General features: G+C 48.0%; 1 protein-coding gene across 1 annotated transcript in view; it reads right to left on the reverse strand.

Annotated features, from left to right (window-relative positions):
- Positions 1–5,887: 5,887 nt before the first annotated feature.
- Positions 5,888–18,219, reverse strand: part of LOC102387876 (NACHT, LRR and PYD domains-containing protein 3-like) — a 36,593-nt gene continuing 24,261 nt past the window's right edge. The window contains exons 7-14 of the mRNA XM_025215120.1: positions 17,864–18,025; positions 13,627–13,797; positions 11,999–12,169; positions 11,222–11,386; positions 10,242–10,412; positions 9,790–9,963; positions 8,877–9,047; positions 5,888–6,550 (exon numbers count right to left, since the gene is read on the reverse strand). Of these exons, the coding sequence (XP_025070905.1) occupies positions 6,460–6,550; positions 8,877–9,047; positions 9,790–9,963; positions 10,242–10,412; positions 11,222–11,386; positions 11,999–12,169; positions 13,627–13,797; positions 17,864–18,025 (1,276 nt within the window). The 3' untranslated portion in view covers positions 5,888–6,459. The remainder of the gene's footprint in view (positions 6,551–8,876; positions 9,048–9,789; positions 9,964–10,241; positions 10,413–11,221; positions 11,387–11,998; positions 12,170–13,626; positions 13,798–17,863; positions 18,026–18,219) is intronic.

Raw genomic sequence — 18,219 nt, forward strand, 5'->3', positions numbered from 1 at the left:
TCCCACACACCAATGCAACCCACACCCCTGCCACACCAGCAGGGCTGGGGGGAGCCAGGAGCTGGCCCCTGCCCTACCCAAGCAGGTGGCAGCAGTGGGGGAGCCGGCTCCATGCTGCTTCTGCTGCAGCTGCCTGCTGTTGGGGACAGGGAGCTGCAGACTTGGGTCCCTGGCCCCACAGTCCTGAGAGCTGGGGGCCCCCTTCAGCAGGGCTGTGGGTGGGGGGGCAAGAGGCACGAGTAGGGTGGGGGGGCTGTTGTGGTGGCAGTGAGGGGTACCAGCGGTATTGGCTAGGGGGGCTTTGGGGGCAGTGAGAGGCAGCAGCAGGGCTGGGGGAGGCATGGGGGTGGAGGTGTGAGGGGCACCAGCAGGGTTGGGGGGTGCTGGAGGGGGCTTTTAATTTTAAAAATGGATTTGGGGTTTTTGTCAGAGAAGTTGTGATTTTTTTATCAGAGAAAACCAGGATCCCTGCTCATCACCCTCCTTTGACACCTCTGGCTCTGCAATGTCCTTTGGGAGGACACCATGTGTAGCTTCCCAGAGGTGCTTGCTCTCTTCATTTCTGGACCACCACCAAAATATTGTCCGCATCATTCTTCACTCCAGTTCCTTCATGTCCTCACATTTCAGCTTTTATTTTTAATTTAATTTTATTTTTTGAGTACATCTGTGCATGGAGCAGAAGTTTTCTCTGAGCCATTCACCACAGTCCAGGAGGACAAGATACTCTAGCTTCAGAGACAGTAAGATGGGGCTATTGGCTGCTGTCATCCTGTGATGTGTAGACAAGGAAGACCAGGGTCACTGGAGAGTCTGGGAGGATCAGGTGCTCTCAGTGGCCTGTGCCTTGCTCAGTCTCTTTAAGTCCCATTTGCTGCTGTGCGGGTTTTTTATTAATCAGCAATTTTGACTGGCCAGAGAAGGCTGAGGCTGAGTGCAAAGCCACCTTGCCAAGAGTCCTTTTGATTTCGCTGGGCTTTGAATCAGATCCACAACACCCATTCCTGTCCTCACTGAGGTCAATGGTAATTTTGCTGTCGACTCCAGTAGCAGCAATTTTAGGGACAAATTGGTGAAATTTCCTACTGAAATCTCACACCCTCTTCAACCAGGATGGTACAGAAACAGCTGTCCAGCCAGAGGTTCTTGGAGTGGAGAATCAGGCCCAGGATGCTTTAAGTCACATTTCATGTGGAGTTTTATTCTCTGCATCCCCTTAGGTATCTTCAGGAAAAATCTTCCCCTGGCACGATGATCCTAGTTCTGGCCATGACTAACTGCCATGAGGCAGCAGAAGTACATGGATGTCACTGAGGACAGGGATCAGCCCTTGTGTTGTAGCCCTCTATTGGCTTCATCCAAGCTGTATAAGGCAAGAGTTGTCCTGGAGAATAATCCAGAGTAAGCAGGATAAAGCACTGCATGTCCTGCTCCCATCTCTACATAGTAACACTGAAAAATGCACTTTGTGGCCCTCTAGTGAAACTGCACTCAGCTGTACAAGAAGAAAGATGCGACTCCTCAGAGCAGAACCATTCCGCTATCAGCAGTAATGGGTGCATCTACACAAGATGCTATGCTGCACATCAATCTAATGTGCAGTAAACTGTCACTATCTACACATGTGCAGCAATTACTGTACAGTATATTAGTTTAATGCATCATTTTCTAGTACCTGTAGAAACAGCACCTCCCCCTTGTGTTCCCATCCCTTCCCCCACAACTTGGGGCCAGCCTGATCACCCCCTGGCTGAGATGGAGTTGCCCACTGAGCCAGGACAGCTCCTCCTGCCTTCTGGAGTTTGGGGATAAGCCCCCATGCCCCCTCCCAGCCCAGAGCTGGCACACAGGGGAGCCTGGAGCTCCTCCGGGCTGTTGCAAGGGGGCAGAGCAGGGCAGAGCAGCCCTGAATTAGGCTGCTCCTATTGGGTTCAATTTGCTCCTCACGCAGGCACACATGTAGATGTGCACTCAGGAGGGCTGTGATGAGCCTGAATTTTCTGGCAGACATATCCAATATCTTCACTCCCCACCTGCTGATTTCTCTGCCAGCAGGGGCTTGTCAGGTGAGAGAAGGGGCAGAGAAGGGCTAATCCAGTCAATGTACCTTTTTTGCAGCTCCACAACCTGCTCACCCAAGGGGCTTAGGTCAAGACTTGTGAATTTGCTTTCTTCACAGGCAGGACTGGACTGTGCAGCCCTTACTTGGTAGGTGAACGGTTACCCATACAGATAGTCCCACTGATCTTTTTGAGGTTTTTCAGTGATCAGAGGGGACCAGGGTGGCATAATCCAGCTGGAGGAATCCCTGCTTAATACTACACCACTTCACCTCTTGCTGCTGCATGTGCTCCTTATGCTATCTCCCCTCAGGGCTTTCAGGAAACCATTCCCTGATGGGGTGGCGTTCCCAGCAGCTGCAGGAATGGAAGCAAGGCTCTATGCCAGCTGTAAGACAGACACCACCATTACACCCCCTGCATTTATTTTCTCACCCTGTCCAGGACAGGGTTTATATCTAATCTTAACAAGCAGCAGCCACTGTTTCAATTCAGAGCCTCTGGTGATCCTGGCTGACCTGCTTTACATCTCTGTTGCCCCTTTGTTGCTGAACCATGGAAACATTTATGAATCTGCTACAGCTTTGAGCAAGCAAGGATGTGCCCTAAACTCATGCAGTCATGGTTCTAGATAAAAAGGACCCTGGCTCAAGTCACCCTTGCTCTTCCTGATTTGGACTAGAAACATGGACCAGGGGGTCCCAGCTGAAAGCCCTGGACTGGTGCCTGTTTTGGGCTGCAGGACTCTCTGGTTCTAATATTGGCCATTCAAAATATTCTAAAGTTCTACCACGCACCTGAGAACCCCTTCCTGACAAAAGTTTTTCTGATACCCAGCAAGCAGTTTTGGCTTCAACAAACAAGCATTTTCTAAAAAAACATTTCACCAAAAAATTTCTGTTCAGCTCTAGTGACAATGAACAAAGTCCCAACCCAATGTCCACTGACCACCCTGGAAGTACTGTGTGACACCAGCCCCAGCCAGTTTAGATCACCACAGATGGAATAAACTTTGGGGAGGTTGTTTGTTCTTGAGTTGTTATGATTAATTTAAAAGGTGTAACTTTTAAAATCTGGATCATTCTTGAAGGTGCACACTGGATGCTAAAGGATATTGTTCAGTAGAACTTAGAACAAAGACTTTGGGGGGTGTAAGTAGGATACTGTATAAAACTGCACACTTTTCAAGCACATTTTGCTGTCCTTAAGTTGTACCAAACTCACTTTCATTCCCCCAACCTTGCTTCCATTTCCCTCTATCCTGTTGTTGATACACCCATTATTTACTTAGTTCAGTGTCCTTTAACTTGCCTTCCCAGGACCATACAACTCTATTCTTATCCTGCATCCTACATTGGGGATCTACAATATATACAATATATCTCCAAGCCCACAGTGAAGATGAATATGCAAAGTTTAGTGAAATAATATACCATCTACTTCTCTTTCACTTATGTCATAAATTTTGACCCTACCTCGAACTGTGGTAAAAGTCCATATCTATTAATTATAAAATAGTGATAAGGGAAAAAACAAAACAAAACAAAAAACTGGAGCTGATATTTATGTTTCTTTGGAACATGACAGGATAGCAGGCACTTGGACAGTTGCCTACAAAAGTGTTCATTCAAATGTAGCTTCTCCAGCCTCTTGGTCCTCAAATACAGGGCTACCTTTTTGAGGCCGCACAGTTTTCAGTAACACAGGACCTTAAGGAAGCAATGGAGACCAAGTCTTCAACACAGACATTCCCAAACTAAATGGGTCCATCCAGAGTTTTCAAAGTAAGAGCCTAAGATATGAGTTTCAAAGCCTATTGAGATATGTCAGCAAAACCTGTGATTTTCAAAACAGCCAAAACCCAGCAGCTGAGGTCGAGAGGGAGCATCAGGATGGATGCTCAGGACTTCTGACATCCCCACCACATATAGGTAAGCTGACCTTCACCCTCCTCATCTTGAACATCTTGTTCTGAGTTAACATGTCTTGTGTGACTCCTTTTATGCTCTGGGAACAGCTGCCAGGTGTTACCTTTCATCTACCTTAACCTGAAATTTGTGCAAATTCCCAGTTTTGCAGATTCCAACAGAGCGGATCTCAGCGGAAGAGCATAACCATGGGCATGGCAGCCGGTTTCCGCCTGGCGTGGGTCTGGGCCGATGAAGCTTCAGAGAACGTACCCAACAGCTTTAATTTGTTTTGATACCCTTATTCCCTATGTGGTTTTATGCCAGCCAGGAATCCCGGAGAGAGGACTTCACAGTTGCACGAGCCCCATCTCATGGTACTAGCACACTCTAGCCATGTTCCTTCTTTCTATCTTATTCTTAGGTAGGCTGCAGTACTGCCAACCCTCAATGTTCAAGATTCAGGAATCAGCCCTGAATCATTGTCTTCATTTCAATCATTACATTTTTTCTATGTATTATAAGGTACATGCTGACATTACACTTAGATCAGTCTAAACCCTTAGGAGTACAGATGTTTTCAATGCATACATGAGGGTAAAAATGGTGCAATCAACCCAGATACAGATCACATCTGAGGTGCCCTAATTTGAGGTCAATTCAGGGAAGATCTATCTACTGAATGTGTGTCCTGTTCCATAAGTGCTTCCTGTTTCTGAACATCTGTTATCTGATTCCTTGCATTGTCACTTGAAATGTTGAAAAGCATTAAATATGTTCAATATGAGAATGTTCAAAGTAACAAACAAAACAGTTTATTTAACCTAAAATTTATTGTTTTCAAACCCGTCAGGCCCTGCTTCCCCATCCGTGTGCAGCTTATGTGTCACCTTGGTGTAGGTGACTGCTAAACTGCCCCAGGTCTGATGGGATGCATTTCCAGAGTGGCTGGGCAGGAGGTGTGCTGGGGCTTGTACAGAATGCTGTATACCTGGCATACTGCTGATGTCAGACCAATGAACTGTAAAGTGCCTTCTGAGGCCTCCATTTCTCTGCTAGTTTAGGATCCTCCCAGAAGCTCTTTTTTCACCTCCTGGGAGGCAGATGCTGCACTGTAATTAACACTCATCCGTTCTCATGAAACCGTAAATGTTGGTGTTCTCATGGGGTAACTTGTTACCCCACAATTTGATATTGTTGGTCTCGTGGGATAACTTGCATCTCACTCAAACCCCTGTTTTTCTGCTGTGTTTAAGGATATTTTAATAGCTTTGTCCCAGGGCTGCAGGTGTGATGCATCTATGCAGGCATGTCACTGTAATGTTAAACTGTTCATGTGTGTTGCTGATGTGCTTGTGCATTGGGCACATGGGACCATCCTGGGGGTTGAAAATGCCATGCAGTCAGCCCTGCCCATAACAGTATTTGTGATATTCTTGTTTACCAGACTCCCAACCTTAATTTCACAGTGTCCTTGTGCATAACACGCTTCAACATGCCATTTTCCAACACCCCTGTGAGTATGGAAGGGCTATTATTTCCCTTTTACAGGTGGGGAAGTGGCACACACAGAAGCAGGGAAATTGGCTGAAGGGATCACACAGCATGTGCATGGCACAGTAGTGACTTGAACTCCTGGACAATCTGGCCACCCCATGTCCTGGACCTCTGCTCTCTATCCCCCATTGGATAGTCAGGGCCCTTCATGGCCTCTTCTGTTGTTTGTTTAAAAACTCCCAGAGTACCTAAAGATGGAAAAACAAGCCCTCTTGTAGCTGGCTGATCTGTGACTTTCCCTACATTGCATTGGCTTTAATGGCTATGAGACTGGAACAATGAAAACATGGGGAATGGTCCTGGGGGATCCCATGGTTATGAACAAGGGGAGCAAGAAATGAAAACTACAAAGCTCAAGACAGCTTCTGGATTCGTAGTCTTTATTCAATTCCAGAAAAAACTGACAAAAGCCTACAGGAACCATGTGAAAGGTTGGAGATGGATTTAGAGCAAAACAGCTGGGAGCTCTGGAATCCTGTAACACTGCAAACACCCTCATAGATAGAGAGACAACTGTGAATGAGCTGTGGTGCCAGTACAGAAATTCCCCACTGGTCTGGGGATGGGATCTTGAGTCTCTCTGCTGCCCCAACAGTGACAGAAGAAGTACAGTTCCCAGACCCCTCCATCTTGTGGTCCTCTCCTTCCCCTGTATGCAGATCCCATGTCTCCTTCCTGCTCCTTTCAACATCAACTGTCTCCTTCCAAATTCAGATCAAATAAGAAGTAAAACCAGCTGCTCCTGCAGAAGGGGTAGTCTCAAAATTCCCCAACCCCCATCGCACATGCTGGAATATGCTTCTGAAGGGCCTGGTAGTGAGAGCGTCCTCTTGTCAATGTGCAGGTGCATCCCTTTGCCAGCCCTTGCTGCTCTCCTAGGAAGTGGTAGAGACAACTGGTGGGCCAAGGCACGTTGGAGCAAGGGCTCCTGCTTACTAGTTTGACTCTACGACCAGATGGGCCTTTATCTCTTTCACAGCACCCAGCTCTCTCCTCGTTTCTTCTTTAAAAGTGTGAGAGCTCAGCCTTTGCAGGAGCATAGGAAACAAAAAGGAAGTGTTACTTGTACCAGTAGATCACCCCTGAGACCCTGCCTCCCTTATGTAGCATGAACTAAATGTAGCTGATGTTAACATAGAGCAGGGGTGTCCAACCTTTTTGAATGTGGGGCCGGATCATGAACTTTTTATCACCCAGTGGGCCAGCAGGAGCGGGTGCTTGTACGGCCTGTCTAGTCTGGCCGCAGCCTGGGGGGACAGGGATCAAGGGGTGCCACCTGACCCCGCTGTGTCCTCCCTGCCACCTGGGCAGCCTCGAGGATGCTCCCACACCTGTGCGCCTGGGCTCAGCAGCCAGGGGGACACGCAGAGACCCTACAGGGGGGTGCAGGATGTGCAGAGACACCCCCCTGCTCCCTCTCCCCCGGGGCAGCCTGAGCCTGACCGGCAGGGCTCCCTCCCTCCATCCCCAGGGCCTGTGACTCACCACCCCCAGTGTGAAGTCTGCGGATGTGGGGGGATGCAGGGAGGCAGGAGTGGTGCCAGCTTCCCGCCCTGACAGCCACAGTCACAGCAGCAGCGGCAGCAGCATCTCCCGCAAACCCGACCACAGCATCCCTCCACGCCAGCATCCGCACCCCCCGCACCCGCCTGCCCGCTGCACTACGACCTGCTTCGGCCAATGCAGCCAGCGGGACCAGCGCAGGGTGGGGCCAGCATGCAAATGAAGAAGGGAGGGGCGGGGCTAGGATGGGACACAGTGAAATGAAGGGGGAGGGGAGGAGCTGCACTGCATCTGCGTCGTGGTGCACGTGGGAACCTTGTCCCTTCCCCAGCCCTTCAGCAGCCATTAGGAAGCTGCTGAGGGGCTGGGGGGGGGGCAAGGGGGGGGAACAAAAGTAAACTGTGTTTACTTTCGTTTCCCGTCGCAGCACCACGGGGCTCAGAAAATTCCTTCTGATTCACATAAGTGAATAAACTCTGCATAGCCTTTATGTATGAGTGTGTGTAAAATGGTTAATGGTGAAAGAATGGCATAGAGACAGAAGAAGATTTAGCTGTTCATGTAAGCAACAAGGTGCCAAATGTAAGTTACCAGTCAGTAAACTAATTAATGAATGGCTAAAGAATCCCTTTGAAGCTCAAGGGCACAAAGGAGATAACAGAAGAAGAAATTCTGCCAGACGGGCAACAAGAAACAAGAAGGCTAAGATAAGTTGAAGACAAAAGAAGAACAACCGCAAAAACAGAAGCTAGGTATGTAAAAACCCCAAAGCACTGAAGCAAACGATGCCAATTCCTATAAATGAACACTTTGAAAATGCCAAGTTGGGTGAGTCTCTTTCTCTACTGCTGTTTCATCGGAGCACAGATGCATCTGTCCAGCAGGGTTACACACATAGCAAAATCATTGCAATTTTACAACATTTCCTCTAGGGGTGTGTGAAACGGGCCATATTCGATTCGGATTTGCCCCGAATCAGGGACAGTGATTCAATTCATTGAGTCAGATCACTGTCCCAAATTCAATTTGGCTGAATCTGAAGATTCGATGATGATTCAGAGATTCAGCAATCTGGCCATGGACACAGCTTTAAATGTTTTTTCTATATACCTCGAGGTACTAGGCATGGTTCGTGAATGCTGCAATCCTGGGGCACATGGAGTGTTCCACAGGACCACGGGGGTGGCCCTCCACATGCTTGGCAGAAAACTTGGAAGTGGATCAGAAGTACCCCCAGCTCAGCGATCAGGTGTGGGGGGATCCCGGGTACCCCTCCAGACCCAGGAGGCACCAGTCGCTGAGCTGGGGAGGCGCAGGGGGGTGGGTGCGTACGCTCCTCGGCAGACCCAGAAGTGGACTGGAAGTGCTTCTGGTCCACTTCTGGGTCTGCTGTCAAGGACACTGGGGAACCCCCTGTGCGATGCTCCATTTGTCCCACCATTGCAGCGTTCATGAGCTGCCTGCTACGTTGAGGTATGTAGAAAAAACATTTAAAGCTGTGTCTATGTCCGAATCGCCGAATCCCTCCGAACCGATTCAGAGGGTTCTGATTCAATTCAGAGAGATTAAAGGGTCTCCTGATTTAATTTGGGGATTCAGAGATTTGGCCACTGAATCGTGCTGAATCTCCACTGAATTGTATCAGTGACTGAAGCTTCGCACAGCCCTAATTTCCTCTAAAGTGATATAGCTCACTGACATTGCTCCAGGAGTGTGAAGATACCAGTTGCAATGTAGCAGGTGATGTACATTCCCTAGTGGCACCTCCTCTGCCTTTACAGTGATTAAACATCATGCTTCCCCAGAGCCTATGTTAAAGAGACAGTAAAGGGACATAGTTTTCACTCACCGCAACCTCCACAATTTGCAGTCGGGATGTTTCAGCCCCTCACACAACAGCTGCACTCCTGAATGTCCCAGCTGGTTGTCCCGCAGGTTGAGCTCCACCAGGGTCTGGCTGGTGCTGAGAACAGAGGAGAGCTCCCTGCAGCAACCAGCTGTGAGGTCACAACCACTTAGTCTGTAGACACACACACAGAAGAAGTGATGCTCATGTCACTAAATTAGTCTACATCAGTCATGTCCAAAAGGGACACTATCTTCTGGGCTTTCTAGACCACCGCTCTTAAACAAACCGTGGAAGAAGTAACAGCACACCAGGCAGGAACCACTTTCATAAAAAACATTTTTAACAAGTAAAATGTGATGCCCAGAGTAAACCTGGGGAAAATACTGGATCCTTTGTTGCACCTCTATTGCTTGGAATGAGCCAAAGACTGATAGAGAGAGGGGAACCAGGGCAGGCTACCTGTAGGGCTCCCAAAGCTCCCTGTCTCCTCCCCAGGCCAGAGCAGGAGGCTCTCTGTGGCAGAGCTTCTAGAATATATTTTAATGGGATTCCTTAGGAGACTCCCAGATACAGGCAAAGTATGTTAAATGGGAAAAAAGGGAAATCATTATGAGGTTCCCTGGAGACCATTGTTTTCCTTAGGCAAGGCTGGCCTCAGATCTCTTCACAAAGAAAATTCACTGCTGAGCCACCCTTCTTTCCTGCTTTGTGCTCCCCTTTTTCTGGTTATGGCTGAGAAGGATTGGCTGGGTGTGTGTTGTGAGCCATTGGCATGGGGGCTTGACAGACACATAACCCTCAGCTTCGCCATTTCACTTCAGGGAGCAGGCAGCTAGCAGTGGCCACACAGCCCTGATGAATACTTTATACAGAGGCCTCTGGTAAATCCACTGAGGAAGGAAACCTTACTCACCCCAGTTTCTGCAACTTGCAGTTTGGATGCTTCAGGCCCTCACACAGCTGCTGCACTCCAGCATCTCCCAGATGTTCATTACCACCCAGCTCCAGCTCTGCCAGGCTTTGGTTGCTCCTGAGAACAGCTGCCAGATCCCCACAGCAAGTGCCTGTGAATTTGCACCACCACAACCTTCAGAAGAGAAAAATGTGGAGAAGAGCAATCACATCATGAACAGGACTCAGCACAAACAGTGTGACAGCCAGCCCTGTCCCAGCCCATTTCCCTGCACCTACTGTATCAAGAATAGCTAGAAGCCATGCCATAGACAGTGGCCACATCTACACAAGACATCGAACATCTCCTTTTTACTTTAGAGAGTGCACATCAGGCACTGGAAACACACAGCACTAAGTACTTCACTTAGAAGAAGACAGATTAACAGATAGAGGAGGTCAAACGTTACTTGCCGCAGTCTCTGTAACTTGCAGTTCGGATGTTTCAGTCCCTCGCACAGCCACCGCACTCCAGAGTCCCCCACATCATTGTGACCCAGCTCCAGCTCTGTCAGGCTCTGCTTGGTGCTGAGCACAGCAAAGAGATCCCCACAGCAAGCCCCTGTGAGACGGCAACTCCACAAGCTGCGGGGGAGTGAAAGGTAGACAGGAACAATCATGGTGTGAATGGAGCTTGTCACAGTTACTCTGACAGTCAGTCCCACCCACCAGCTCTTCTCTGAGCATTCAGAATGGGCCACCATTTCCATCCTAGACCCTCTCCCCAATCATTTCCTGTGTCTAGTTAGAAACCAGCACTGGGGTGGGAATTCCTCCATACACGGAGCATTTTCCTTAAATTATAAAGTAGGAGAGGGGTGTTTATTGGATTGCTGACCACGGCAAAGAAGGACACAGACCTTTAGGGAAGGTCAATGGGGCAAAGAGGAAAAATGAAGCTGTGAATAATCTGGGCCTGCTGGTGGTCTCAGCTCAACACAAAATCTGTGGCCAAGGAAACACCAAACTTTCTCTGGTGGGGATTCCTTCAGACATGGAGAGATCTTCCTAGCTTATAAAGAGGGCTGTTCTTGCCTTTCCCTCAATTAGACAGAAAACATGATGTTACAGTGCTAATTATGATGGAGAAACTTGGCATGGAAGATGGCAGACCCTCCGAAAAGAGCAGCGATGTTGGGAAGAGCAGGAAGGATGAAGCTGGAAAAGACATGGGGCTGCTTGGTGGCTCAGCTCAAGCTAACATTTCTGGTTTCCAAACAGAGCAAGCTGGTGCATGTAATGAGCTCTTGATACTGGAACTGGAGAAACACTCAGCTCTCAGTGCCTCCAGTTTGCTGCAGTAAACAGACACCAAGCACCAGATACACAACGCTGTCAAGAGTTTAACAAAGAGGATCATGGGGAATCTACAGATGAAGCCAAATGCTCCCTACCCCAATCTTTCTAATCTGGCATGGTTTGCTCCTTCACACAGCACCCGCACTCCAGAGTCTCCCAGAGCATTGTCACCCAGCTGCAGTTCTCTCAGGCTGTCATTTCTTCTGAGAACATCAGTGAGATCTTCACAGCAAGCAACTGTGAGTTTGCAGCTCCACAAGCTATAGAAGAGAAAAGACAGAGAAGAGTAACCATGGTGTGAATGGTGCTTGTTCTGACAGCCATCCTCACCCAACAGCCCCTCTTAGTGCACAATCTGCCTTGAGAATGAGCTGGGATTTCAGCATTTTCTGGGCTTTCTGGACCACTGCTGGTAAACAAATCTTGGAAGAAGTAACAGCACACTAGACAGGAGTCACGTTCATAAAAAACATTTTTAACTAGTAAAATGTGACACCCAAATTAATTACAGGCCAATTACTATTAAATCTGGGGAAAAGACTGGATCCTTTTTTGCACCTCTATTAGGGCAGGCTACCTGTAGGGCTCCCAAAGTTTCCTGTCTCCTCCCCAGGCCAGAGCAGGGGGCTCCCCTTTGTGGCAAAGCTTCTAGAATATATTTTAATGCAATTTACATCAGCCACCCTACCCTGCTTGGAAAAAGATAATTTGGCTGCAGGCTTTCAGTCACTGATGCACATGGTAGAGAGAGATTTAACTCTCAGCTGTTGTTGCTGTTGGCAGCAGTCATCAGCCCCTAGTCATAAGAATGTATTGAGTGATTTCCATGGAGGACCTTGGTAAATCCATACAGGAAGCTGAATAATGCTTACCACAATTTCTGTAACTGGCAGTTCGGACGTTTCAGCCACATACACAAATTCTGTACTCCAGAGTCTCCCAGATGGTTGCCACGTAAATCCAACGTTATCAGGCTTGGGTTGTTTATGAGAACATGGGCAAAATCCTCACAGCAAGCTGCTGACAAGCCACAATATCTCAACCTGCAGGTAAGTGAAACATGGAGAAGAGTGATTAGTGTGAATGATGCCCATCACTGCTGGTCCTGCTTGCCTATCCCTCTCCCTGACCAGTCAGCTCAGAAGTCCAGGCTTTGACCCTGTCCCAAGACCTATCCCTGGGCAAATGAGAAAGCGGTGCTGGATGTGGCTTCTTCCTTAAACCCCACTTCTTATGTTTCACATCTGACCAGTTTTCATTGAGAATGGCCCAGAGATTTCCAGCTCCAAACCTTACCAACTGACTATTAAAGAACAAGGGGTGGAGTGAGTCTTCTTAATTAGGCAACACCATTACACCTGCTCACTGATCAACCATGGTTTATTGTGTGATGAAGGCAGCCTACTGCAGTCCTGCTCACTCAGCTCTCAACCAGTCAGGCTGATTTGGTGCTGGTCAGATCCCAGAATGGCACACCCACTAAAATAGACTCCTTGCTACAGGGTGGGTGCAGTGGGAGCTGCCTCCCTAGGCAGCTGGGCCAGGCTCCAAGCAGAGAACAGGGATATCCTGCTCCTCCACACCCCTGGCACTAGCTGTGCTGTTGCCTGCTGTCCCAGCAGCCCAGAAGCTCTCTGCTCTGACCATTAGGGTATATGCTTAGCAGAATTTTTTTGTTTCTTTGGGGTATGATGCAGAATTGTATGAACATCACAGGAAGAGATCCTTCCACCTGTTCACCTCTGGTGAGATATCAAAAAAAGTCTATTTTTGTTACAGCATCATCTTGGTAGTTCATGATGAGTTGCTTGTTCATTGTAATGCCTAAATGTTTTTCAGAGTAAGAGGTAGACAGCAGTGGACAGTATGTGATTGCATCGTCTCTGAACACAGCTGGCAGCACAGGCGATGCAGTTCTCCATCTGCTGCTATCAGTATCAGCATGCATGTGTGTGGATGTGCTGCATCACAAGTGGGTCAGGGGGATGTATTCTTGCCAGCAAGGCCTATAGCTTCTAGCATAGACAGTGTCAGAGCCTTCTTGTCCATCCTGCACCCTGCCAAACAGTTCAGCTTTACAGGTACAATCCAACAAGAGATGCCCAAATGCAGACCATGGGTAATGGAGCAGAGTGTTTTCCACAGCTCGATTCTCTTGCCAGAGGCAATCAGGCTGAGCACAGCTTGCTCTTTCTCAGATCATATGCAAGATCCCCACTTTATGGTGCTGGAAACCACACCCTGAAGAAAGATGAGAGCAAACTGGAAGAAGTCCTCAGAAGAGCCTCAAAACACGATGAGATGTGTGAAAATATATGAGGAAAGGTTAGAAGAATTGGAATTAGTTAGTCGGGGTAGCTAGGGTGCATGTTACGAGTCACTCTCAGCTTCTCAATGTCACTGCTGGGAGTAGAAGTCAGGCACCTGGTACCCCCACGCTTGAGAGCACTTTACACAGTGAACCCAGGTAAATATGAAGAGGAAGCCAAATACTGCTTACTCCAGTCTCTGTAAGTGACAGCTTGGGTCCTTCAGCCCCTCACAAAGTTGCTGCGCTCCCAAATCTCCTACGTGATTACCACTCAGTTCCAGTTCTCTCAGGCTCCAGTTGCTTCTCAACACAGTCCTGAGACTCCTGCAGCCAGTGCTGGTGAATCCACATGACTCCAATCTGAAGGAAAAAGAAATGCATGGAAGATCAGATTGCTGCTGTGCCAGGTCACACTGCCCACCAGCCTGTCTCCCTGAGCATTCAGCATTGCTAATGGTGCAGCTATGTCCCAAATCAGACATGATAACAAATGAGAAAGCATTGTCGAGTGAGGCTTCCTGATTTGGCCCCAGTGCTTGGCTTTCACCTTTGACAAATCAATACTGAGAAACATGCAGACATTTAGTCCAAAATACTTGTGACTAACCAATGGCCAATATAGAGTGGGCTAAGACTTCCTTTATAAATATGACCCTGGGCAAAATACTTCAGACCAGCCATTCTGAAGGGGCAGAAGGCTGCCTCTCAAGTCCCATCCTCTCACCCCTCATACAATCAAGCTGATTTGGCACTAGCCAGCCCCACGAATGTTGCTTCTCAATCAGAGCAGGCCCACAGCTTCAGGAGACTCTAGGGGAGTCCACCCCCACAGGCAACTGGGCCAAGCTCCAAGCTGGGAGATCCTCCTTCTCCACATCTGCACCACTACCTGTGCCATCTCCTGGCTCTGTCCCTCCAGCAGGCCAGAGCCTCCCAGCTCTGACCAGCAGGATAGGGAGGGGAGGCAGTCACCATGTCCAGCACAGGAAGCTTTACATCCACGTTTTCACTAAAATCTTGGTCGCAAAGGACTTTTCCAAAGCCCCTGGTGGGTTTTCAACATATGTTTGTTAACAGTTTCTTTAAGACCCTGCTGAGAAAGAGAAAGGAGTCTCAGGAAGGGGCTCCCCAAGGCCTGTGCGAAGGAAAACCCTTGAGATGTACCAGTGATATCGGCCGCTTAGCTGGGCCTGTTTCATGTTTATAACCAAGATGGGAGCCTAGAAGTTTTGTGCTTTTATCTCTAACTCCCCGAAAATTAATCTGGCCTCCAGGCAGACCTGACAGCCAGCTAAGTAGGTAACTATGGCAATATGTCATTTGTGTCCATGTGCCCCTCAAGAACAATGCCCAACCATGGCTGTCACCTCCTGGCACCCTGCTTTTCCTAAGGCTCCCCACGAGTCCCCTGGACTACTGAGTATGAGCCCTCTCTGTACCTTAGGGTTGTGGCATTGTCATACCTTGTAGACACTGTAATAGGGCCCTTACCCTGTTACAAATAGAGGAAAGCCGAAGGAGAGACATGGCACCATGGAGGATATAAATCAAACTTCACACCATGGAAGGGCCACTGCCAGGCCCCGAGCTCTGGGAGAAGTAGTAGTCAGCTACCAGAATGCTGCGAGAGATGCCACCCAAGTCCTGCTCAAGGGTGGTTGGCATCAGGCTGCAGAACTGAGGGAGTTGCAGTCACCAAAGGGTTAAATTGGCAAGTTACAGGAGCCAACCCCTGAGCAGTTCATTGAGGGAGACAGGACAGCAGTGAAGAGGAGCAACATGCTTGTTAATTAAGCTAATAGGAAACTACTCACCCCAGCTGAAGTGTTTGGGCAGCTTGTCATATTTTATACTTTGAAGTTGCACCTGTTCATACAGTGGTGAACTACAGTATTGTTTAAAGTGGGCTCTAGCTCTTGTAATCGTGATGTTGATTTTAAATGGCAGCAGAAAATACCAACTGTATCATACAGGTTAGCGGTGCAAGCAGAAGAGCGTGAATGCCCTTTGCCAGAGTATCAAAGGCTAGAATGGGCTGTTCAAACAGGCTTAATTTAGGAGAAGGCAGAATCAGAGTACTGGAGCATTTGGTTTGTGGATGGATCAAATTACTACATAGAGGGAAAAGTGTACACAGGGTGTGCAGGAATTAGGGTAGAAGATGAGGAATTGTTTCAGCAGAAATGATGTGACACAATTAGGTGTGATTTGGAAAACTGACCCAGCTACTCAGGCTAGACAGTGGGTAGTTCCACAAGAAGCCAGAGATGAGTTAATACAGTTTGCACATGAGAAAGGACATCTAGAGTGGAAAAAGATTATGGAGATAGTCTCTCAAACAGGATGGTGGCCCTCTGTAAAGCAGGATGTTAAGCAATGGGTAGACTATTGTTTGCCCTGTGCTATGGTCAATGTCAATTCTAGTAAAAGAAAGGTACAACTGAGGCATCAGAAGATTAATGGACCTTGGTCAAGGATACAGATGGATTACATCGAACCCCTGCCTATTACTAAGAATGGAAATGGGTATTGCTTAGCAGTTATAGATCCTTTTTCAAAATGGATTGAAGCCATCCCAACTAAATGTAATACTGCTAACATAACTTCAAAGCAATTGTTTAACATTGTGTTTTCATGGTGGGGAATACCGAAAGAAATAGATTCGGATCAAGGACCTAATTTTGCTGCAGAATTTATAAAAGGACTATGTTCCAAACTAGGAATTAAACAGAGGTTTCATATTGCTGGGCACCCTCAGAGCTCAGGTCAAGTAGAAAGAACCAACAAAACATTAAAGGAGTCGTTGGCTAAAATGGTAAAATGTGATAGAAAGGATGGAGATAAAAAACAACCGGTAATTCACCCTTTGCTTCAGGAACTTAGTGCTCATCTTTTCTGTTGAGCAAAAGTAACATCGATGATTGGGTGAGATCATTGTACTAAGTGTTTTTTCTCTCTCTGAATATAGAAACTGCTAAGATAATACTTGTTGTACTAATAAAGTTAGGCTTTGAGTTTAGGACACTGAGTTGTCTGTGTTTTGTATTTCATGTTCCATTTAAGGGTTAATTGTGCTTCAATGATTCCTAAGCACTATTTGGTGGACAGTGGTGCTAACAGAGGGAGGCTCAGACCAGGTGGCCAGGAAGGGGAGGAGCTGAGATGCACCTAAGACAGACCTCAGGGTTGGAGCCTCAGCCTCATCCTTTTGATTTGGCTTTGACTAAAACAGTACTTGGCATGCCCTGGGGAGCAGGAACTTTGCAGGAACTGAGGGAATGCAAGCTCATGGACCCTGAGGGCAAGGCAGGCCATAGACCCTGGTGGGAAAGAGAGTGGAGGAGGCAACTGGTGGGGTGGCCAAGGTGCCTAAAAAGGTCTCAGCAGGCCACAAGAGGGCTCCAAGTGACTTTGGGGAAACGGAGGCTGTGTTACACTGTTAGTCTAATAAAAGTTATCAGATTTACCTAAGGAACCCTGTCCACCAGAAAATGTGCACGGGTTTGACAGGGACAGGATTACATTTTCCTGCATCACCTTAAACAAATGCCCTTCCAGCCCCTTCATAATAAATCTTGATAGAGAAAACTGGGACTGGAAGTCAGAAGTGAGAAATAGGATTTATAATACGAAGAGATAGGAACAAGGAGGGTGTTCTGAGTAATGCTTACCCCATGGCCTGATGACTAGAGCACTCTGTCTATATGAGGGCCCCCACTGTTTCAACCTGTACCTTTGGCACCCACAGACAGAACCCCAGGCTGCAGATCTACCAAGGCAGCTGCATAAACCTCAGTCCCAGCTCCACCTGGGCCCTACTATTAGGTCCTCAATGGGGGAATGAGTTGAGCTGGGAGGGTTAATGAGAGCTCCCAACTCCTGACTGGAGGACTATGAAACCTTACCACTTCCTGCAAGGACTCAGTACAGCAGCAGCACTATTGGCTGCAGCTGCTTATGACCTTCCTGCTCTGCCTCTGGTTAATCTTTGTTGCTGCCTTAGATCTCCCAGCCTGGCCTGACTTAGTGCTCCTTCCAGGGCCCTGTCTCAAGGGCCTTCGACTTGACATTCTGGAACTTGGACTAGTACCTGGCCTTGACCTTGGGTTCCATTCTGGTAAACTTCTAAGACTGACTTCCTAGACCCTGATCATCAACCTTTACAGCTGGGAAGAAGATGTAGTGTCAAACCCATTCTGGATGCAAGAGGCACTAAAATGTGGGCAAGTGCCCTAACCATGAGGCCACTGCACTAAAGGTAGGAGCCCCCCATTTTTATCTAAGCCAATATGCATGTAGAGAGATCCCATTTCTTCCCAGGGAAGAACAGAATCCAGAGTCTTCATGCTTGCCACAAACTGCTGTTACATGGCAATGTGTAAATGACGCTTGGGTGAAACGAGATTTTACCCCAAATGTTACTTACTTCAGTCTCTGTAACTTGCAGTTTGGGTTCTTCAGTCCCTGACACAGCTGCTGCACACCAGCATCTCTCAGATCACTATTCAGCTCCAGCTGTGTCAAACTGGGGCTGGTGCTGAGAACAGCAGCAAGATCTCTACAGCCAGACCTTGCCAAATCTTTGAAGCTGCAGAGAAACATGAAAAGAGATTGTAGCATGGACTACACTTGCCACAGCAGGTCCGATAGGTAGCCCCACCCCTTTAGTTCATTTCCCTGACTAATTAGTGGTGAGAGTCCACCTAAAGTCCTGCCCTTGAGTCTGTGCCAAGACTCACCCTTGGCCAATGCAAGAGCAGTGTTGCATGGCATTTCCTGCTG

This window comes from Alligator sinensis, unplaced genomic scaffold (genome assembly GCF_000455745.1).
Source record: "Alligator sinensis unplaced genomic scaffold, ASM45574v1 scaffold973_1, whole genome shotgun sequence".
Taxonomy (NCBI): domain Eukaryota; kingdom Metazoa; phylum Chordata; order Crocodylia; family Alligatoridae; genus Alligator; species Alligator sinensis.